This window comes from Corvus cornix, chromosome 1A (genome assembly GCF_000738735.6).
Source record: "Corvus cornix cornix isolate S_Up_H32 chromosome 1A, ASM73873v5, whole genome shotgun sequence".
Classification (NCBI taxonomy): domain Eukaryota; kingdom Metazoa; phylum Chordata; class Aves; order Passeriformes; family Corvidae; genus Corvus; species Corvus cornix.
This window is the reverse complement of record NC_047057.1, coordinates 44465926-44489298: the sequence shown is the minus strand read 5'-3', so window position 1 is coordinate 44489298 and position 23373 is coordinate 44465926. Positions and strand designations below refer to the sequence as shown.

The 23373-nt window shown below is 41.5% G+C and overlaps 1 protein-coding gene and 1 long non-coding RNA gene across 3 annotated transcripts in view; one reads left to right on the top strand and one right to left on the bottom strand.

Annotated features, from left to right (window-relative positions):
• NDUFA12 (NADH:ubiquinone oxidoreductase subunit A12) overlaps positions 1 to 20343 on the top strand; it is a 29711-nt gene extending 9368 nt beyond the window's left edge. The window contains exon 4 of the mRNA XM_039571622.1: positions 2980 to 20343. Coding sequence (XP_039427556.1) covers positions 2980 to 3160 — 181 coding nt within the window. The 3' untranslated portion in view covers positions 3161 to 20343. The remainder of the gene's footprint in view (positions 1 to 2979) is intronic.
• LOC120411966 overlaps positions 10575 to 23373 on the bottom strand; it is a 40791-nt gene continuing 27992 nt past the window's right edge. Inside the window, exons 4-5 of one of the 2 annotated variants that reach the window (XR_005604595.1) lie at positions 22395 to 22594; positions 10575 to 10657 (exon numbers count right to left, since the gene is read on the bottom strand). This is a non-coding gene — a long non-coding RNA (uncharacterized LOC120411966). Of the gene's footprint in view, positions 10658 to 22394; positions 22595 to 23373 lie in introns of those variants that run through there. The other variant, XR_005604596.1, reaches the window with a different exon arrangement.

Sequence of the window (23373 nt, the reverse complement as noted above, 5' to 3'; positions counted from 1 at the left end):
AGAGGTGCCAGACATCAAGCAGGCTTGGAATATAGTTGATTTTAGCTGAGCATTAATACAGTTCTAGTGCTGTGCTTGCTCCAGCCTGTCTTTCAGGGCCTTGGTAACTGGATTTCTGTCTGACAGTTTTTTGTTTGTCCTGGTGGTGTGTGTGACTTTTGGGGAGCATGAGGATGGTGAGGCGTGATCACAGGTGTGTAAATAGGGATTTGTGTGCAGGATTCTTATCCACTGTTACCAGAAGCATCACTAGGTGAATGTGTGTTGTAAGTTGCCTGTGTCATGGTTTAACCCCAACCAGGCACCAAGCCCCAGGCAGCCACTTGTTCACTCCCCCTCCAGTGGGACTGGGGAGAAAAGGGTAAAAGCTGGAAAACTCATGAGTTAAGGACAGTTTAATAGTGAAAACAGAAGCTGCACACAGGCAAAGCAAAACAAGAATTCAGTCACAGCTTCCCATGGGCAGGCAGGTGTTCGGCCATCTCCAGGGGAGCAGGGCCCCATCACATGTAACGGTGACTTGGGAAGACAATTACCACCACTCCAAACATCCCCTTTTTCCTCCTCCTTCCCCCTACATGATATACTGAGCATGATGCCATGTGGTATAGAATATTCCTTTGGTCACTTGGGGTCACCTGTCCTGGCTGTGTCTCCTCCCAACTTCCCGTACACCCTTAGTCTCCTTGACAGCGTGGCAGTACAAAAATCAGAAAAGGCCTTGGCTGTGTGTAAACCCTGCTCAGCAATAACAAAAGCATCTCTGTGTTATCAACCCTGTGTTCAGTACAAATCCAAAACACAGCCCCATACTGAGGAAAATTAACTCAATCCCAGCCCAAAGCAGCACAGTCACAGAGAGTTAAATTCACTTTATTAATGTCCCTTGCACATTGCAGTAAGAGCCTTAATTTTTATTTTTAAAAAGAAAATTAACTCTACCCTGGCCAAAACCAACATAATATGTTACAGTAAGCAGTTTTGAAAAACTGAGGCTCCTCTGGAGTGATACTCCAAAGCGTTTTGAAATGCAGTTCTAGAGTCAGTACTAGCAGAATGGACTGTTCTTTTGCCCTTTCTCTCATGCCACACACTCTGTGTTTCTGTGTTAGCAGTGGAGAGCTTGTTGGGTGTGAGCATAGGATCCCCCCTCTGTCAGGTTAGCTTTTTTGCAGCACTTCTGCCAACCTTGATGCAGGCTGTCATAGGACACGTGATACCTGAGGTGATGTGAAGCACAGTAGTGCACAGAATTCTTCTGACAGGTGTGAATCGGGCAAGAGAGTTCACCTAAGGTGAGAGCTTTGTGTGATGTGGCCAGGGCATTTCAGAGGCTGGTTTAAAACACTAGGTTTAAAACTGAGCAAGACCTGATTCTCTATCATCAGACCACATTGTGATTAGTAGTGCTATGGGGCCACCTTTTTCCAGACAGAAGTCATTTGCCACTTACCTTTTTTTAACATAAAAGCAGTGGGAAATGTACACTTTGAATGAGACCAGATTTACAAAGGAGACTGGAGAGAGGAAGAGCTGGATTGCCTTCACATTCACACTACATTGGTCACTTCATCTGAACATGTGTATAACTTCCAAAGTGGATAATTTTTCCCATAGGAAGCTGTTCTTTGCCTCTAAACACAGTTTTTTCCTCTTAGTTTTAAATGATCTTATGGTTCCGTCTGTATTCAAGCCAGTTTCCTGGCAGTCCTTAGTCCTACAATGTGTGGCTTCAGTTTGGAGGTTTTGTTTGGTTTTTTACTTCAAGAAAAAGAACTTCAGGCTGACACTTTTTTAAAATTGACATTTTTGTATTAAAGTTATAGCTAAAGTTGAGATTTTTTTTCTCTGTTTTTTAAAAATACATGTCAAGAAGCAGTTGGAAAAGATTACCAGCCTTCTCTAGAGCTCTTCATGTTTACAATATACCTATCAGTCTATTTCTCACCACTTCTGTAGTGGTTTTGTTTTGCTGTATAAATGAAGTGTGCTGGATTTGTTGCTAAGGGCTGAAAATGCAATTTTTAGGTTTTCTAATAGAACTAGAGAAGAGAACTTCATATTTTTAGGTCAAGTCTTTGCAAAAGCTGATTAGCAGAAGTCTCCTTAATTCTACTCAGTAAAAAAACACATAAGCTTGCAAAAAATGTCATAACCTCACTTTTGTCGTAACTACACACAGTAGGAAGTACATGTAAACTGACAGGTGATTAAAATGGAATTCAGATTTCAAAGTTGCTTCAGGCACTGAAATAGGAATGGGATGGAATCAATTCAGTTGGTCTCTGCTGCAGTGTTTCAGTAAATTGTTAGAGAAAATGCTTTGCTTGATCATTAATGTTGCTTGCACCGAGAAAGATTGACATTTAGTTCATAGGTAAAGGCTAATCACTGTAATCACTTGATAATTACCCTGTTACTGATTGGTATTAATCATTGTGTTGTGCAGTCAGTAAATATTTATATGCTTGTTTTAGGTGTACTTACGTCATTAATCTGTATCCCAAATGGTAGCCTCATGTATGCTTTGAAAATGGTATTGAAATTGTTGTGCAGTGTAGTCTTCTGGTAATTAAAAACAAAACAAAGCTTCATAACCTAACAAAGAAAAAGCCCAGACAACAAAACCATACCTTGTGGTTTTGCCATTTGTAGTGCCTGCCTTGACCTGGCTGCTTGGTGAAGGCTGTACAAACAAGTGACAACATACTCTGCCCAAAACCTGAACGTACAAAGGAACAGGAATTTGAACTTAGGTATGCTTTGAACTGCTTGGAGGCAGAATTGTTGTTTATCAGTTAGGTTTGTGAAACTAATTAATATCCTGTTGTCTCATTGAAAGTCACACTGGATTAAAATTATTTTTCTCCCTTCTCAGAATAAATACTTAGTGTCTCTTCAGAGGAGGACCCTTGTGAGTCAGGAGATAGCCTTGTCATGTAATGTTCCTTAATATCAATATGTCTTTTTCCTCTTAAGGCATCGCTGGCTGCACTCAATGACAGATGACCCTCCAACTACTCATCCACCAGTCGCTCGTAAATTTATCTGGGAGAACCATAAATTCAATGTGAGTGGCACTCCTGAGCAGTATGTGCCTTACTCTACTACTCGCAAGAAGATACACGAGTGGATCCCACCTAAAACAGCCAGCAAGTAACAACAGCAACAACATGACTTGTCTCAGCTTGGGCTTTCAGTGTAAACTGTATTTTCACTGGTTTTGTTCAGAATAAAAGCCTCCTATAGCAGCTGTAGTTTAGTTTATTGAATTGGGGGCAGGGAAACAAGTGAGAAAATGTTGGGAAGAGGACAGAATACGTGACAAGTCTTGATCTCATCAAGATACTGTGCTTTTCTCATACTGTCAGTGTCCTGTCGTCACATAAGCAGCTCTCAAACTCTTTTTAGCGTAACAATTCCCGTGGTAGTTACTGCTCATGTTTGTGTCATTCAGCAGAATACAAATACACATTTGAAATACAGATTTCTCATCTCTAGCATTATCCTTTTGCAGTCTCTGCATGGCAAATAATGCACTTTTCGTGTACTATTTTTTTTTTAAATTTTCATGAGACAAGTTAGAATAGTACGACCAGTCAGGACTATAGTTTTCATTCATAAAGTGTTCATAAGTATATACATGAGTATGCAAAAAGCATTGCTGTATTCCAATATGGGATGATACATAATATAAAAATTGGAAGGCTACATTAATCAAATGACATCTCACCCATAAGGGAACTCAGCCATAAGAAGAGGGCCCTCTGTCACAAAAATCTCTTTTGCTGTGGAGGTTCATTACAAGATGTTCTCATAAGGGTTTGAGATGGGCTGTTTGCTCTCTTGTGGCAAGATTTTTAAAAGTCTTTGGAAGTTTGAGATTGCACAGGTTTTAGGAGGTGGTAAAATGTACCAGAACCTAGTCTCAAAAATGTGAAGCTGGCAAGTGCACTTTAGAAAGAGAGTTGGTTGGGGCTGTGGCTTTTTTCTGTATCTTGCTAATTAATTGTTGACTTTTATTCCAGTCTGCTTATGTGTTTTAGCAAAGCTGCCCTCTCCACAAGGCTTTCTGTACCTGATGACCTACTCTGTGGATAACTGGTGCGGGCTGTGCCCCCCCAGCCCCTCATTCACCCCAGCATCTCAGCTGGTTGGGGAAGAAAAGAGAAACTTCATGGGTTGAGAAAGATGGGAAGAGTGCTTGCCAGTTACCATCATGAGCAAAAGAGATTTTAATTTATTGCCAATTAAAATTGCATAGTGAGAAACAAAGTCAAAAACTGTAAAACACCACCTTCTCTCCCCACTTCTTCCCAGGTTCAACTTCACAGCTTCACTCCTGACTCCTCTACCTCCTCCTTGGGGAATGGTGGTCAGTGTGTAACAATTGTTGTGGGCTCTGCTGTTCCTGCTCCCTGATTCAGGCTGGGTCCTCTTCGTGGGCTGCAGTCCTTTTCGATAAACCCAGTATGGGTTTTCCACAGGCTGAGGTTCCTGCTGGGAAATGCCTGCCTGCTGGTGTGGATTCCTCCTGGGGCCGTCAGGAATCTCAGCTCTGGCACCTGCAGCACCTCCTCACCCTCCTTCTGCTTTCAACTTGGTGTTCACATGGCTGCTGCCCACTTCTTTCCCCCTCATCCTCTGCCTATGCAGTATTTTTTGCCCCATCTCAAATCCTCTTTCTCAGAGGTGCCCCTGTTTGGCAGCTGGACTGAGCCATGCCCTGTGGTGTGTTAGCTGTATCCAGCACAGGGCAGCCCTGGCCTCTCCCTGCAGAGGCTCCTGCAGACCCCGCTGCCAGCACCTTGCCAGCTACACCCAGTGCACTGACTCACAGGAATCGTTGCTAAAGATGACTGAGAAGGGGGTTGGGTGTATTACATGCTTGCAATTGCCTGTCAAGAAGAAAAAACCTTTGCTCCCCAATGACCCCCACAGTGGCTGCACCACTTACTCTATGCTGGCTGATTTCCTTTGCCTGCCCACCCAACTGGGTCACTTAACCCTCAGTTGCTTCCTTCCTTATTAAATCAAATTCTGGATTAATTAATTACTTAAAGGTGGGGTTTTAAACTTTATTTTCTTGAAATTAGTTCTAGTCTTTAAATTAGTAGGAAGTAGCACCAACATCTCCAACATCTCCTAACCTATCTAATTAGAAAAGGATAATGTTTCATTTACTTTAAGTCAACAAAAGCACTGGGCACAGCTGAAAAGCAATTTGAGCCATACTGAGCAGCATAAGTGGAAAGGACTTGTTTCTTGATAGATTATTCAACCTTAAGAACAAAGCTTGCCCCAGCACCACTGGAGAGCTTCATCACTAACACTCATCTATACAAGCCCTGTGGGCTCAAACACGGGTAGAGCAATTAACTCTATTTTTTTTAGCCTCTATTTCTCTTTAATGTGTTTTTTACCAATTTCATTCCTCTTCCTTCTTTGTCCCATGGATTTTTGGGTTGCATCCTAAACACACATCAGGAGGTACATTTGGGAATGAGATTCTGTACTTAGGGCATCGGCAGTAACTCTTCCTACACCTTCTATGCTGAAAGAAGATATCTCAGCCTGTTTGTCCTTTTGCTGTCGTCTGGAACAGAAACTTTGAGGAAGCAAACAGTTTTGAACAACTTTGTGTGCAGCAGTGCTACATAGAAAAATGAGCATGTCCTCCTGCCCTGCTGGGCTGAAGCAACTCTAGGACTCAGTAGCTTGGTTTAGAAAATATTGTGCATCCCATTTCTGGAGAGGACAGAAACCTGCTCATCCTTCTTTAACCAGCAGGAATCACAAATGCTGAATTTTAAATGCAAAATTTCACTGATATCTCTTGTAGCATTGCTCCTCCAAGGTAGATTGCACAAGGCACATACAGGAAATAAAGCACATGCAGAAGAATCAGTGATCCTCCACAAGGCTTTCTGCAAAAGCTTCTGCAATTCAGTCTTTTTATCAGCAATCTCATTCAGTTACGGAAGTTCACCTTTGCTCATGACATCTGCCTCAGTATTCAGGTTCAGTTGCTTTCTGGTATAAATGACATTTTAAATGCCAAGCTGGCCAAGTGTCGCAGCAGATGGTGTCTTCAACCAGGTGCAACCAAAGCACTGACAGAAATATTCCCCTTTCACTAAATGTAAGTTTTAAAAGAAACGAGTTTCTGATATGGGAACAGGCTCATTAAGAAGACAGGTATCTCTTCCAGAAGGAGCAGAGTGCTGAAGCCCACTTTTATTTTAAAATTGTGTCTGTACCAGTAGCTTTCCACATCCCCAGGGTCCAGATCAGCCCTTTGCTGTAGCTGCCTGCAGGCTTTTGCTGTGCTCCCAGCACGCTCAGCTCAGCCCTGTACATTGGCACAACACCCTTTCCTCCATGGGCACTGCATTCTGCCTCACTGCTGCCCATGCTGCTGCACCTCTCTGCCCTCTCAGCTGAAACTGCCCAGGACACATTGGAGTGGAGAACAATGGTGAAAGGAGCTTCAGGAGGCCATCTCATAACCATTCTAGCTACAGCAGGAGGAGAAATCTTTGACAGGCAGGGATATCCTAGAGCATTTAAGGAAGCTGAAAGAGGAGGGCAGGAGGCCTTGTCATTTCCTGCCCAACCTGTGCTGTACTACTGACTCCTGCACACTGGGTCCACCTGGCTCCTTGAGGGCACTATGAGAACATTCAGATATTCACCAACTCACATTTCCATGTCATCTAGCCTCAGGCTTCAGTTTTTTGGGATGTCTCCTGCTGAAGTTGGTATTGGGAAGCAGTCCTGATTGGCAGTTACAGGGGCAATTATTTTGGATAGAGCTGGAAGTCATCAGCCCAGAAAGCTAAAGTATATATTTTCCACAGCTGTGATGCATTCAGAGTGAAACCTTTAATTTACTAATTCTGTTGGGCCTATTATTCTGATGGCAGCTGGGGGAGAGAGAGGGAACAGATCCTTGCTTTGCTAAAAGCTGCAAATCTAAAGGCTCTGCTTTCACATGGTGCTTACAAGGAGTGTACAAAAGTGGGTCCTTCAAAATGTGGGCAAAAGTGGCAGCCTTTAAATGGCACTCCAGGTTCCTCATGCAAATCCCACAGTAAGTGCTGGATTGCACTGAGCAGAAGCCTATCTCAGTGGAAGATACCAGAGCAACCCATGTCGGTGGGGAAGGGCCCAGCAGGTATTTTGTCCTGGAGACCTGCTGGGCTTTGAACACCACCCTCTGGTCCCCAAGCAGAGCAAGGCCCTCGTGGTAGAGCTGATGGTGACTTACCTCCAGCATGGAGCCAGGAAGGGGAGTGCTTTGCTGTGTGCACCATACCCAGCTGCCAGCAGGATCATGCTCAGTCTGCAGAAGAAATCAGAGCCGCCAGAGTGTTCCCTTTGCTGAAGGGCCAAAACCAGGTCTGGCTATTTCCTTCTGTTTTCGAATCACTTGAACCCATGCAATGTCACTTCCCATTCTGATAAATTTTGCAGATGCTCTTAGCTTTGTTCACAGGCAACAAATATAAAGGGCAGAATTGAACCAGGATCTTGAGAAAAAAAGCACTGCTTTCAAAATACATGTATTTAATAATCACCTATGAGAGGGTTTGTTTTTTTGAAAAAGCACTTGAAGACTTAGATATATACAATTCAAATTCATTTTACTTAGAGATTCTAATTAATTATTTCTTTGGTATTAAATATCAACAGAGTAAAAAAAAATTAGAACATGAATATATGTATACCAAGCAAGAGCTGTATACACGAATGTGTGTGGGTACATAGGTGGGAAAAAACAAACCCCATTTAGCATTGACTATATTTAGGTGAAATTTGTATTACAAAGTTTCCAACAAACAATGCTAAACTTTCTTCAAATCAAATTATAAAGATGTGTAATGCAAGTTAAAAACTGATAGTCACATCAAAATTTCTTGCTTGTTAATTAAAATCATGAATCACTTAATTTAAATTGGTTTATTCTGCACTATAAACCAGATAAGGCAGAAGAGGTTGATTTGATGTTGCAAGCAAGAATTTTTGTGTGCATGAGTGAAAATAAAAGAAACTGGCTAATTTTTGCCTGGGAATTTAGAGCAGGAGCAATGATCACTGGACAGCTTCACAAATTGCTTCTAAAATTGAAATTGTTTTGGAATTTGTTCCCATTAAAAAGGATATGCAGAAAACTGAAATTTTAGGAGCCTTATTTGTTATGTAAATTACCCCAAAACTACATTATTATCTTAGTGTAATTTAATCTCTGTAACAACAACAGAGTTACAAAATCTATTTAAATAATCTGTAGTGTTGTTAGCATCAATTAAACAAATCTCAGCTCAAAAAACTTTTGTTTTACATTGGTTTATACTGCTAGAATTCACATATATTTCCTTCTCATTGCCTATGATGTAATTCCTTTCCCATTCCTCTAATGGACTACTCAATTTTTCCCTGTGATATTTAAATATTAGCTTTAGGGCAAGTGGTTGTAGGACTGTTTTATATCCTTCATAGCCCAAGGATTTTTAGTTAATGGAATAACAATCTATCAAAACACAGCCTGAATGTAACAGATGAAGTCTCACGTGGTCGAGCATTCAGACACAGGCCTATTAATAGTTTGTGTTTTGAGGGTAACCATCCATAAAAATCCAGTGAGGCAAAACCAAATTCAGCAATACGTATGTGGCGCTTTCCTTGTGTCTGGCAGTGGCCAGAGAAATCAAGAAAACTGTAGCATGTTTTCATTTGAGGTAGCTGTGTTAAAAAAAGAAGAGGGCTTATTTACCCTAGCTGTTGGGGAATTCATGGATCTGCTTTACTTTCCAAAGAAAAAAGCTAAGTGCATGAGCCTCAGATATACCTCAGTAGCCTGCAACACAGCAGCAAGATCACTGTCAGCACAAGAAGGCCATTTTTGTTATTTAGCACATCTTAACTTGACTTTGAACATCTTCAGTCTGACCTTCACATCTCTCTGGGACCCAGCCTAAAAGTGGCTTGGTCCACTCAGCAGAAAGCCACCCTGAGACAGAGACCTCTCTGCCTTGGGCAGAAGAGATCACTCTGAATCTTAAACTGAGCCTCATCACCATGAGTCTAAATCAGGTGCCAACTCCTGGCAGTGCTCTTGGCCTTCTGGGTATAGCAAAGCTTAATTTCTGGATGTCTGTGCCCCAGAGGGCCCATTAATAATGTGAATCTAAAGCAGAAGAGCTGGTCTGAAAATAGAAACAGAGGCTAACAAGGGATTTGCACTACCTTTCTTCTGTTTCACGGACAGGGCAAGATGCCGGTGATAGTAAGTGCTCTGCCCGGTACCTGGAAGTTGTGGTGGCTATCTACCACCAAAATCTACCTGGTTTTCCTTTAACTCCTGCTATTTAGTTTGCATTCCCTGACAGTGGAATCTGGTTTCATTTTTATAAATAAGATTTTTCATTTTGGGTCTCTCTGTCTTGGAATGTTGTTGCTGTAAGTACTGACAGCAAAAGTTAATTTGTGTTTTATCAACTTCAAATTCTTTCTAACAGACTTCAAATGGTAGACTTCAATTTCTGATTTTTTTCTGATGGATTTTTTTCTTCAAAAAAATTCCATACACATCTGTTAGTCTTTGAGTTTTTAAAGCTTGAATTAGCCATTGAAGTTTAGGATTTGAAAAGCAGCAACAGAAGCCAATATTTCCAGGATCACTTCAAACTGTGCAGCAAATAGCAACATGTCTTTTGACATATTTTAAAGTACTGAACTTGAGAGGGCAAAAATTAATTCAGCACCCAACTATTACTTACTGTAACCAATTATCAGAGCTGAAGGAAGAATTAAATTGAGCATGGATATTTTTTTTTGCACTCGTCAAAGTGTGTTGCAAAACTTCCAGTCAGTCATAGATAGGTGGGTGGGTGGGTACCTGGCAGCTCTGGGCTGGGGACGCGGCGCTGCCTGTGGCAGTGGTGTGCCTGCACTGGGAAGGGGCTGCTCAGGACACAGCGGCACTGGCCCCTGCTCAGCATCAAGGCTGTCTGCTCTGCTCTTCTTCAGTACTCTGTGGTTGTTTACATCTGTAACAAAATACAGAGGCACAGAGATTAATCCCAAATCTAACATCCAGCTTTGCCCAGTGACTGGGGAATTGTATTACCCATTGGAGCTGGATCTGTGTGCACTGTCCCTGCTGTGGCTCACACAGCAACCACTCCCCCACAAAGCACATAGAGTTGGGAAGTGGATACCTGGCTCTGTTTACCCTTCACCCCCAAAAAATCTGTCCTCCTGGCAAGGTGTCAGCCCCTCTCTTGAAGCCAAACAATCGTTAGAGCATCTATCAACTCTGTGCTAATAACAGCCTTCCTCCCCAGAGCTGGAAGGCTTCTCCAAAGCACAGTCCTCTCTGCGGCTTGCCACTCACCACTGCAGCTTTCAAAAGAAAGGACAGCGAGTAACTGCTGTGTAACCCACCCCCATAACAGCCACCTTAGTACTACAGGGGGCTGGCTGTAGCCCTGCCACCTACTCACCCGTGCTATGACTGCAGGCTTGCTTCTGGCAGCTGAAGAAAAGCACAAACTGGTTTTCAAAAAGCAAACATCAGAAACAGTGAACATGTCCATCATGATGAAGCACTGACTGAATGCTCCAAACCCAGCCTGTGAGGGCAGTGATGTATCTGCAGAAGAAAAGCAGTGGGCAGCAATTATCTGTGCTGTAACACTTGCCTAACTGCTTCTAGTAAACTTTGTTTCTTCTAAAGCCTAAGTGGGTTCTTATCTGTACCTGTAGCTCCTATTTATCAGGATTGTTATTGTTGGTACTCAGCAACAGGGAAATGCAAGCCATGATTGACCATCTATTTGTCTAACTCCACACTGGGCAAAATGAGCACTCTCATGTCACAACCTATGATTCCACAGTATAATTACCTTCATGCTCTGCAATTAACAAAATAGCATCTTGTTACAGAAAGATATTAAGGAAACAAACCACTTCTATCACCCACCGTAAACTGCCTAGAATCAAGTGTTTAAAAGCTGCTGTAGAATAGCAGCTGTGTGTTATAATTCATACAGGGCTTTCAGAGGTGGCATCAGCAGGCATCTAGATCATTTCTGAGCAGCTTGCCAGTGTTAACAAGGAGCTGTGAGTGAACTTGTAGGACTGTCTTGTCCGCCTTTCTGTCCTTTCCCTCTGCTTCAGTTAAAATAACATTAAAATAAAAATTATCAATTAAAATAAACTCTTCTAAGAAAGACAGTAACCTCCTAAATAGGGTTAATAAACACGTTTGTTTATACCGGCATGTTATACAGGGAATATTTGTGTTTATCACATGAGTTTGCTTAAGCTTGTAATTGTCTTTTGGTAGCTATTTAGCTTTTATATATCTTAGGTCTGCAGGGGACCTATTCTCACCTCCAGCATTGTCTGAAATTCCCACTTCTCTTATTTTAATCCCCCAAAGCCATGCCACAGTAGGTCAAGAAAGCCCAAGCCCGTGGGTTGCACAAATGTTTTGTCTCTGCATTTTAGTGAATCCTCTAAGAGCACTGAAAAGCTTTTCACTTGCTGTGCTGGATTGTTCAATAGTTGCTGGGAAGCCCCATGGTGTTGAGAGCACTGTAGCAATAGCTGGTGAGATCCAGGAGCAAACTTTTCCATGCAGCTTGGCTTCTTCACAGCAGGACATACTGCTTTTACAGCGATGATGGTAGCAGGCAGTGGGAGGCCAGTAGTGTAAACAGATTTTGTAGTTGAGGGCAAAGCAGGGGGAAGCTCTCTACAGGTAATAGTTTTGCTTCTCTTGAACAGTCGATGAGCTTGTGTTATTACTCAGAGGTGCATCTGCACATCTTTCCTGCTTCCCTTCAATTTCCTGCATGCTATCGGTCCCCTTCCGTCCTGTGTTGCCTCATTCCAGGGGCTGCCACTGCAGCTCTGCCTCCTATCCATCTTCCCTCAGCCACAGCCAAGTGGTTTTGTGCCACCCCTGACTTCCTGCATCAGGCTTTGCTCTCCTTTCTCACACCAGGAGCTTTCTCTCCCCTTTCATCTAATCCTGCAAGGCTGCCCTTCTGGGTGTTAATGCTATGCTCATCACCAGTGGAGCTGAGTGCTTAATGCAAATGCATCAATACAATGGCCAATATAATTAAAGATCATTTTCTTCCCCCAGACATCCTAACAGGAAGGTTCCATGATTACTTACCAGTATGAAGGAGCAAGAGATGTAAGATTTACATTTTGTCCTCCTAGCACATCATTCTTGGCCATTTTTCTCTCAGCTATGTGTGACTCTTTTGTTAGGAAAAGAGACTGGAAATGTCTCCCCTTGTTCTTCTAGTCTGACAGATGTCTATGAATTGAGCAAAGTAGACCTAAGAGCTTGATTTGGGTTTTTTTTAATGTTGTTGTTTGACAATTTAATCCCTCCTCTTAGAAATTACTAACTTGCATTTATTTTATTCAAAGTCTAGTGAAATGTCTCAGATTTGGTTCAAGCCTATCTCTCACAAAGCAGCCTGTCTGATTCTGTGGAAAAGGATCTCCTTGTTCATGTGGTTACTAAGCAGGCATCTTTACAAAGCTGGGCCTAATTTCTAATTGAATTTGGCTGGCTCCAGCTTTCAGCCACTGGATCCTGTTGTTGTCTTTTCTCTGCAAGCTGTGAGAAGTGATGACTGCCCAGTATTTTCTGCCTGGGAAAGCATTTACACACTGTAAGCAAGTCGCTTCTCACTTTTCTTGTTGACAAGCTAAACAGATGGAACCCTCCATCTCTCCATGAAAAGCACTTTGCCCTTGTCATTTTTTTGTGGTTCTCTATCCTCTCTAATTTTTCATCAGTCTTTTCAGAATGAGGTCTGCCTACCATACCAATCCTGTATAAAAAGTGTAAAATCCATCCTTCTCCTGCTTACTTTATTCCCCTCAAGCCTCCAGCAAGTAGTCAAGGACATACTAGACATTTTTGTTTGTTTGCTGCAGGATTGCACAGGAAGCTCAGATTGCTCTGAAAGCAGTGGGTGAACAGGTCCATCCAAGAAGCTTGGCTGTGGTCTGGCACCTGGCAGCAGCCCTGGGCTCCTCTAGTTGTAGTGCTGAGTACTGCTCACCCTGTGCTCCAGACCTACCCTGTACCTTGACATTCCCATTGCACCCATGTCCTGCTGGTTGCAGCACCAGCTCTGCTCTCAGACACCTCCCTCTAGTTAAGAGCTCCTGAATTATGTGTTAGCAAACACTGAGAGGGAGGACAACATGGAACATATACTTGAAATACAGAGGGAAGAGCTAAGTAAAAATAATTCATGGGAACTGTTTCTAAGCCACTTAGCAAGGGCTTTTCTGACACGGTGTATAGCTAACTTTTCATTAGGTTTTACACAGTACAAAATTAACCCCCTTGCAATCACCTAGGTGTGTTACATCTCCACAGGCACCTGTACAAACCTGTAATCTGAAATGATGAAATAATATTTCTTTGGCAAGTCTCAGAAAAATCACCACAATTGACATTCTGTGCCTATTGTTCATTCTTGGAGTACTGTCACTCTCTGTTGTCTCTACCAGCATGTTTTTTCTACACTCCCTGCCACTGCTAGGGGATATTTATCATGGTCAAGTCACTCGAACACTTTATATACTAGCACAGCATAAGTATTCCATTCTCCTGGTATTCCCCCATTGCCTTCAAAATCAAGGTCAGTGAAAAAGAATCCTCAGCCAACTATTCTATTACTCCTGAGGTTCATGGGCATCTAAACATGCCAGGTTATCCTACATGTTCATCCATGTTCATCCTACACATCTTCCTCGGTTCCTGACAACCAAAGAACAAATTCCCTCTAATTTATACAAATTATAGGAATCCTATTTTTTTTCCAAATAAAAAGTAAAAATATTAAGCTGTTCCATATTATTAGCACTTTCACCACCCAGTTCTGAACCAGCCGCTCGCCCAAGATGTTTGGCTCTCTGTGTACTTCTGTACTGACCTTAGCCTCACAGCTGGCATGCAAACCTCCTGAGCAGGAGCTGCTTGACCTTTAAGAGGCAATGGTGAGAAGGATAAGTGCTTGCACACCTCATTTTGCTACTCAGGGGAACCTGTGGACTGGGAAATCTATTCTCGTCAGGGTGCAATAAGGCTGGTGGCCTCTATGGGAAAGAACAGGCCATGGAGCAGCAATTGTTCACCACCCCTCTCTGACAACTGTTAATCATTTCAGCTCATGATAACCTGCTCACAAGCTAATACAGGCCTTAAAATGATTGATGACTCATATGCAAGTGCTTTTTATTCAGGGGACTGTTAAGGAAAGATGGAAAATCCTACTCTGCTCTTAGTCTCTTGCTGTTGTCAGTTTTCTCCATTTCTACAGACTCAAGAGCAATGCTGGGACTGCATTCCCTGGTCATCAGTGATGCTGTGTGTCACACTGATCACCGTCAGTTTAAAACCATACAGAAAAATGGGAAATCAGAATTAAAATAAAACAAACAGGTATCTCATTAATTCTTGCTTTCTGTCACTTTTCCTGTGATGTTAGGTTAGCTTGTCAGTTGGCATGGGGCGTGAGCCAGTGGGGCTGCAGGCAGCGAGCACTGGCAGCAGGGAGGAATTCAGGGTGTGCAGAGGAAACAGGGCATGTGATCAGTTCATGGGAGGAAAAAGCCAGAGCTATTTTGGTGGGTGCATATGGCCACGTGGGTTTCCCTTGTTACAGTTCTTGTGCAACAGTGTTTGTATTTACCTACATTTAACAACTGACCTTTTAAAAATAATAAACCAAACCATGAGGCAGAAGGTTGCTTCATCATTATGAGTTCTTCCTGCTGCCCAAGATCCCACCTATTTTTTCTAAACACAGAGTAATGGCCTTCTAGGGCTTGACTGAATGCCACTGCAATAGGCACATGGCCTTTGTCTGCCCTTCTGCCAGACTACAAGAGCTGAATCAGTTTAATACATGCTGTCACAGAGTATTTATATTTTGCATTTGTTCAAAACAAGAAGTCATAGTTGTGTAGAGTAACTGCTAAAAACAAAAATAAAAAACCCTATATTAAGACACATTATATATTGAACTTAAGCTTCCACCATTCGATTTACAATTGAGCAGCCAAAATATATAACAACAACCTCTGTGATGGGCATTGATTTCCATATGATGGGTTTTATGGGGCAGTAAACGTTACAGTACTCGGGTGATTCAGTGCAGCCATCCCTGGCGTTCCATTTTGCTCTGCACAGCCCATATACTGCTCACTCCATACCATGTTAACAGATAGGAAAATGCCAGCTAAATAAAAGTTGTCTTTTCAGTGTCTCACTTTTGAGTGTTCTAGTGCTTGCAGTCTTCGATCTGGTCACAGTTTACATTGTTGAGCTTTAAATGGAGATTATCTTGACAAAGACGTTTTTAAGTCTGAGACATTCCATTTTTGTGTTGAAATACCAGATGTCACCTTCAGATTTCATATATTCTTTCATTCTAATCGATGGCAGACAAACTTTGATCTGACACTAGGCGCCGAAGTTACATTTTCTCCATGCTAAAGATCATTTTGAAAAACTGTCAGTAAATGCCTGACAGCTTTATTTCTACTTGGTAATTAAAGGGCCTGTCTTGTTTTCCAAATGGCTTTGGAAAAAGTTACACCTTTTTTGCCAAATTTATGCCTTATACTCTTACTACTCCTGGTGTTTAAAATAGTCTTTGATCTGTAAGAAGGGAACCAGCTCCAGTAACTGGGTGGGGGAGGAGTGGAGGGGATATTCCTCTACTTACTTTAAGTAAATTTACTTCATTTCTCATGAAAGGAGCCTGCCTGGAGGCAAGGTAGATGTAGACAACTTTCCAGCAGTTGAGCTAGGCAGTAAGCGTCTTACGTGTGAATACCCACCAGAAGGTACAAACTGGGAAAGGCAGAGCAATATTTCTCCATTTGTTCTGAATTGCCATGTTCCCAAGTCCTTGCTGCCATCAAAAGTAGCTCATTATTACGATTTTGAAGTGACCTGTGGTGCTTTCAATGCCCTGTGTTATGTTATATTTACAGTTTGGTGTGGATTTACTGTGGGGCTGTTGAGAGCTATGCCCTGTATAATAAGTTGTAATGAGAGAGGATCTCCTCCTCAAAATACCCTTCACGTGCAGAAGATACTGCTAGTGGATTGGGAAGGAATACAGTGAATTACACTTCTAAATTGCATTTCTTCTACAGAGGCAGTGGAAAGCAATGCTAAGACAGAAAGTAATTTCAGAACAGTCTAGCCCTGTATGGAGTAAGTGCAAGAAAACATTTCAACACACAGTAAATATTAAGCACTTTAAGAAAGTGATTAAGGATGTTATTTAATGCTTTCCTGAGTCAGGACTAATATCTGGTCATTTAAATAAAACAAAAAAATCTGTAAGCTCAGGCAGAATGCAAAAGTAAAGGCAAACCCCAGTTTGATAAAAGATGTACAGCCCAGGCAGCCTTCCAGAGGGCAGGTGTTCTCAAATGTCACTGCAGTTAAGAGATGGAAAATATTTCCTCGTTGCACCAGCTCTGTATCTGAGTTAGCTAACTCTGGGAAAGGCTGGGCTTATTTTTGCAGCAGCTGGGGGGAGAATAACTGTATCTATGGAGCTGGTAAACTCAATGCAAATATATTTTTGTATCTTTTAGAGAATCTACAGACTTCAACCAGAATGGCAGTTACTGAAATTGTTACAAATGCAGCTCAGTGTGCTGAGTTCAGTGAAGTTACATACAGCTAATCTTGTAAGTAGCAGGGCAGCTACCTGCCCTCATTCTATGAAAATGTTGGAGGGGAGCATAAGGTCTGGTTGAGCTTGTTTCTTTAGCCACAGGATAATGTATTTCCATTAACTCGGCTCTGCTCTACCTGACTGGGATATTTTATTCCTTTCAATAGGTTTTTGCTCCTGAAGCTTACTCATGTGCTTCAAAATACATGCTTATCTGATTCTCCTGGTCTGTATTTGCTTTACTAATAAGTGCTGGATACTGGTACTAATGCCAGCACTGAAATAAGTTTGATCTCGTGAGTACTGGATGATGTTGAAATAGTGATACTGGATGAATACATGTTTGCTACTCTTGTCTTTTCTGAGAAAAATTATCTTTCTAGTATCAACTTTCTTATGCCCCAGCTGTGTTCTTTTACTAAGGTCTATCTATCTAGTTCTATCTATTGTTTATAATATATCAAAATAACAACATCATAGCCAATTAATAAGCTACAATCTTTTCATATTTGTTTTTCCTACTAATAGTCTTGAAGTACAGGTTTTATTTGCAATGTGCAGCTTGTTTAAAAAAGCAAAACTCTGTTCAGATAAAAACACCCCCATGTAAAATTTCCAGCTCCCCTGCAACAGTCTATGGGGGTAGAAAAGGCAGTTTCATAATCTTTGCTGGCCTGAAGCACTTGATTCCTGACTACTAGGCAATTTGTTAACTCTTCTAATTCAAATACACAAAAGGGTGAGTAAGCAATAAACCATTTCAAATCAACCCATCTGGCAGTAGGTAAAATAGCTATAATGAACAGCATGTTTACAGAGCACATTTCCTACTCAGTCTAGTCATTTGCAGGATTCAGGCCACGGATGTCACAGGTTGTCTAAGAAGCAATAGATGCGAGGAGATGGCTGGATGTGAAAGGGGACTTTAAGGATAATTTATGATGATGGATGTTTGCTGTTTATGCACACTTCATTAGCTAAGTCAGTCCGGCTGGTGCTCCTGGGACTTCTCTGCTTTCCCTGCTGCTGCTGGCCGTTTGCTCTGAGTTCATAGGTGAGTGAACACAAACATATGTTTTCGGATGTATGATTTGTTTAATGATGATGCTGTGGTTTAACCCCAGCCAACAACTGAGCCCTGCTCAGCTGCTCGCTCACTCACTCACCCCTGGTGAGATCAGGGAGAGAATCAGAAGGTAACCGCTTGAAAAACTTATGAGTTGACATAAAGACAGTTTAATAGGGAAAGCAAAAACCATGCACACAAGAAAAGCAAAAAAAGAATTGATTCACTGCTTCCCGTGGGCTGAGAGATGTTCAGCCCTACAGGAGAGCAGGGCTCTGTCACGTAACAGTGACTTGGAGATGAACGCCATCACTCTGAATGTCCCCTGCTTCTTCCTTCTTTCCCCAGATTGATATAGTGAGCATGGTGCCAAGAAAATCCCTGTGTTCAGTTGGGGTCAGCTGCCCCAGCTGTGTTCCCTCCCAACTCCTTGTGCTGTGTGATCATTGATCAACAATAGCTAAAACATCCCTGTGTTATCAACACTTTTCGCAACCCTATTAAAAAAAAACAAAACCAAACAAAATAACTCTATCCCAGCCAAAACCAGCAGAAATGATTGAGGAATGCATGAGGAATCTCTTATGGAGCTGTTAGAATTTGCCATGTTCTTCAGTAAAGAGGCTAGAAAGGATATATTGTAGTATTTCCCTCTTCTGTAGGCACAGCAAACACACAATCTATTGAGTTTCTGTTTTAAATAGGGAAATTTTATTTTGACTTGAGATACTCTGGGATCTAACAAGATCCTGAATTCACTCCCAACATGAGAAGCTTTGTATTTGTCTCAGCCATCAGCATAACGTCTTGGTATTATGAATCTGGATTGCCTTCAATGGGAACACAAGTCTTTCTAAATAATAGCAAGATTTGGCTTTGTGTATGTAAAATTATTAGGCAAATCAATAGTAGCAGCAAAAGCAACTGAGTAGCTGTCTAAAAAGCGAAAACATGAAGTGCTTTTCAATGATCCTGAACACAACTGCTAAAATCACACCAAGCTAACAGTTACACCACAATTGTGGTAGCACACTGGTTAGCAAGGATGAGCCAATTCTTTTGCTTTGTGAACAATGAATAACACCAAATTTTTACAGTTACAACCAAATTCCTTGGGTAAATACAGGTGGAAGGGTTCATACAGGCAGGAACAATATCATGTACCTCCCAGATTTTTAATGACAAAGGACACTAAATAAGTATGTATTTTGTACCTCTTTTTTTTCTGCATGACATCTTCCAGGAAATAGTGACAAGGGCAGTTCTGGACAGAGGATTTATTAAGGTTGCTTCATGCAGGTGAAAAGTGCGATAGCAAGAGAACTGAAAATGTTACACTAAGATGCAAGATTGCAAATTATAGAACAAGCGCCCTTGATAAATTCAGATTGCTGGTCCACCACTTGCCATTATCATCAAGGCACCTGTGCAGGTCTGCTCAGACAGGAACTGAGGCTGCATGTCTACCACATGAGTATCTCAGCAGAAAAACTGCTTTAAACATGTGTTCCCACTTCCTTCCAAACCAGCCTCACATGTTTTTTCCTTCACTTATGCTGCAGGTATTACAAATTCAGCATAACAACTGAACTGACAAAACACTCCAAGGATAGGCACAATGGTAAAAATGTGTTGTTATACTGCTAATGGAAGTACTTATATTGGAAATAGTTGTCCTTGAAACCAGTATTCACTAGCCCAGTGTAATTGTCTTATACTAAATAGTTTCCTTACTATACCTTTATTTTTTGATAAATTTTTTATGGTTAAACTTTTTTTTTTTTGGTAATAGCTGCAATAGCAAGTTCTCATACTCTGAATTGGAGTAAGCTAACTGAGCTAATGAAACCGTGATGGGTAGAAAAGGCCTCCTTCCATGCTTAGAGACCTTCTTCCATACTTACGTTGAAACATCTCCCTTCTCCTTTCTAAGGTGCTGTGATTCACGTGCTGCAGTCCTGGGCATCTCCTCGCATCAAAGGAAATGCAAGCGAAGTAGGAGCCCTGTTAGGTTCACTGCACACTCCAGTGTTTAAAGCCCTCCTCAAGTCACATTTCTCAATATCCTTTTACTCAAACTCTGTTTCCAAAACTCATCCACTTCTCTGGCTGTTTACACTGAATGAAGAAAGCCATGCATGAAGAAAGCCATGCCTCTCCTGTGTTGCCTGTCCTAGGATTTGCACAGTGACAGAAGATCTTAATATGCCTGCAGCATGGATTGAACCTGGAACCTGCCCTCTCATTCAGATTTAGCACCACATCTACCAACGTCCCGACTCACATGAGAAACACTGAGGTGCAGACCATCGTAATTGTATTGCTTTAAGTCTTGCTATGGAAACATGTTCAGCTGATTTTCAAAAAGTTTAGTTAAATAATGCTTATACTAGACCTGAATGTAAGCTGATCTGAAATTCAGTCATTTATGTCACTAGAATTTTCTATATACCTGTAAGAACCACAAAGCACAGATCATTTTCCTACATTTAATATGAATAAAGTAACTGGGTTGATGCCCACATTTTATTTTGTATTTGTGCATATAGTGTTATTTCACTTCTATTATGGGCCTTATGAGCAGACAGCTACTTCCTTTCTCCTGTGAGCTGTCTCATAACTTTAAATTGACAACTCCTGGAGGAGAGAGACAGCATGTGACGTGTACAGAATCCAAGATTGATAAGGGTATGCTTTTATTCATTTTAATAACTAAGAAGGTGTGAAGATTGACAGTTCAATCACTCATTAATAAAGACTGACTTTATTCCCATTCATGAAACAGCTAGTCAGATTTTAAAACATTTTAAAACCAATATTATTATTGTTGTTGTTGTTTGATTTAGTACTTTCCCCTCATATGAAAGTGTAGAAAAATCGCTGTCAACAAACAGAATTTGAATTAGTCTGAAAACTACCCCAAAATTACCAATGTTTCAGTTGTTGGTTGGTTTTTTTTTTTTTTAATATCTTTTCTGTTTACAGGCTGACAAAAGACAGGACTTAAATAAATGCTCAGTGTAGTTAAACATGTTGCTAAACCTCAGCAGAGCCACAGGATTAATACACCATTCCAGACAAGAGAAGATCAAACTAGGTTATGTTACTTTTAATCTGCCATGGATGGAGGTCTCTGGCTCACCTTGACTGAATTAAAACATTAATGACAGAGATTAATGATAGAGCCCACCGTGAAGGACTTAATACAGCAGACTCAAGCCTTGTCCCATTGGTCACTGAGGGAAGTCAATGCTGACTGTGGCTTTTGCAGGCTACCAGTCTGTAGCTTATGTGAGAGCAGCCTGGACACTCCTGTGGTGGGATGGGCAGGACCAGCTGATGGAAAAGAAAATCACCACACAAACCCAGCTTCAACATGCATGCAGGGTAAAGGAGGCAATCACACAATCATGTAAAGTCTTTTCCTCTGTTAGAACTACTGCTGTTTCAGTTCCTTTGAAGACCTCTTCAAGCTTTCCCTCCCAAAGCAAGGTTTAGTTAGATTTGACCAGTTTCACACCCATTCCTTGCCTTGATTGCACTGTCAAATGGGATTGACTTGTCTTATTGTCTGTTCATGTTCTACAATAAGATGTCAATCTCCCAGAGCTAAGAATTAGCTCATAGGGTTTTTTTGGCAGCGAGTCACATTTTCTGTGGTTTGGCTGTGAAAATCATTATTCTCATTCTTGTGTTGACTGATTAGGTGAAGGGCAGATAAAGACAATCTCATTATTTAAAAAAACCCCACCCCTTGCTTCAGCTGATTGGGTGGAGAGAAGGTTTTGTTCCCATAGTAACATTTTGCATCCAAACCTGCAGAAATGAGGCTAGCTCCAGGCATTTCGAACATGCTGCTTTTAAAGAGCAAGTTGTACTCTACAATGTGTTTTCATTTTTGCATCTTACAGAATTATTCGGTAAACACCAGAGGGGAAAAAAAAAAAAAAGAAAAATCTTTGCATCCACAAATGTGAAACTGGAGCCTGGTGATATCAGGTGTGCTCCAGAGCACCCCTTGAACTGCTCTCATAGAATGCTCTGTACTATCACTTGTCTGGACACTAGAACTTTAAGTAAAAACCAGTCAGCCCAAAGCTCAGATGTCACTTTTGTAAAAGTTCTTTTACTTTCACTAGAGCCAACACCACTGAGCATGATGTTTGGAGGGAAGTGGATAGTAGGCTGAGGAAGAGTAAAACCCATGCAGGAGGTTGTACCTCAGAGAGGTGGGGCAGTACTAGGGGATGGGCTGTTGGATTCTTGCAGATGTGACAGATGGGATGAAAGCAGGAAAAAAAAGTCTTTCCCAATACAAGGAGCTACTGAAGGAAGACACCGTTGGACAAAGATTGGAGGATAAAAGCAGTTGATGTTCTGGGTTTTTTCACCCTGTAAAGGTTGATCATACAGTAGCAGGGGTGATTTTTGTGGGAATTGGACTTCAATGACAGTGGGACAAGACAGGGAATGGATTTTGCTTCGGGACTTTTGGTTCATTTGTGAAAAACTGGAAAATAAGGACAGTGCAGAAGAAATTTATAATAGTCTTTAGGGAAGACGTTACAAACTGCCCCTACCTCTTTGGCTGCTATGCAGCTGTGTTTTTCCAGGCAGACTCTCTAAATCAGCACAAGTCTTGTTCAGGCAGAACTGAAAGATTCCATTTATTTATCCAGGATTTCACTTTGGCAGATACACAGCTCAGTGGGACAGTACATGTCAGAAGCACAGTGGTTTGGTCCAGGAAAAAATGATTAATTCTTCCAGGAGGACAAAACTGCCAACAAAATGCACACATAGAGGTATTGTTAGAGTATTTTAAGAATGATATATTAATATACAGTGATTCTTTAATGGGAAATTGCGTCACCTTTTCTTTGTGTTTGCCTTTGGGCACTGATAAGCAAAGTAATGGCATTAAGCATAACAAAAAGTGGGTGTTATTGGCAAACTCCTTAGTGGGAACAAGTTGAGAGCACTGTAGCGTAGCACCATTCAGCTGGTAACGTAAAACTGTAAAATTACCCAAATATGAGAAGGCAGCAAATTGTTAACTGCAGCTTTTTGGAGGGAAGGAAATACAGACAGACTAATTTGAGAAGTTTTGTGGAAGGAAGGCACCAAAAAATATGAATGAAAGTCAGAGGAAATAAGAAGCAGGTGGTCATGCTGAATGCTGGTTGCTCTCCAGTTATCCAGACTTCATCTGAGCTGCCCAGCATGGGGTGGAATTCCCACCTATCATATTCCAATTAAGTGGCATTATTGCATGTGGCTAAAGCTCTTTGAAGATGAGCAAATGAACATGGCTTTGTCAAAACAAGCTTGAAAATAATTGTACAATTCTTGTCAGTCGTAATTTTTATTAGAGGGTTTTTGGAGGAGGAAGTGTGTTTTTGTACAGGGTCTGTTCCTGGAGAGAGTGGATCAATTCCACCAAATCATGCATTGCTTTGTGTCCAGACTTCTGAAGCTGTCTGCTATTGAACAAGCATGATAAGTGGGCTAAAACTGTAGGGGAAAAGGGGCACACGGAGTGATGTAAGAGTGAGTGTA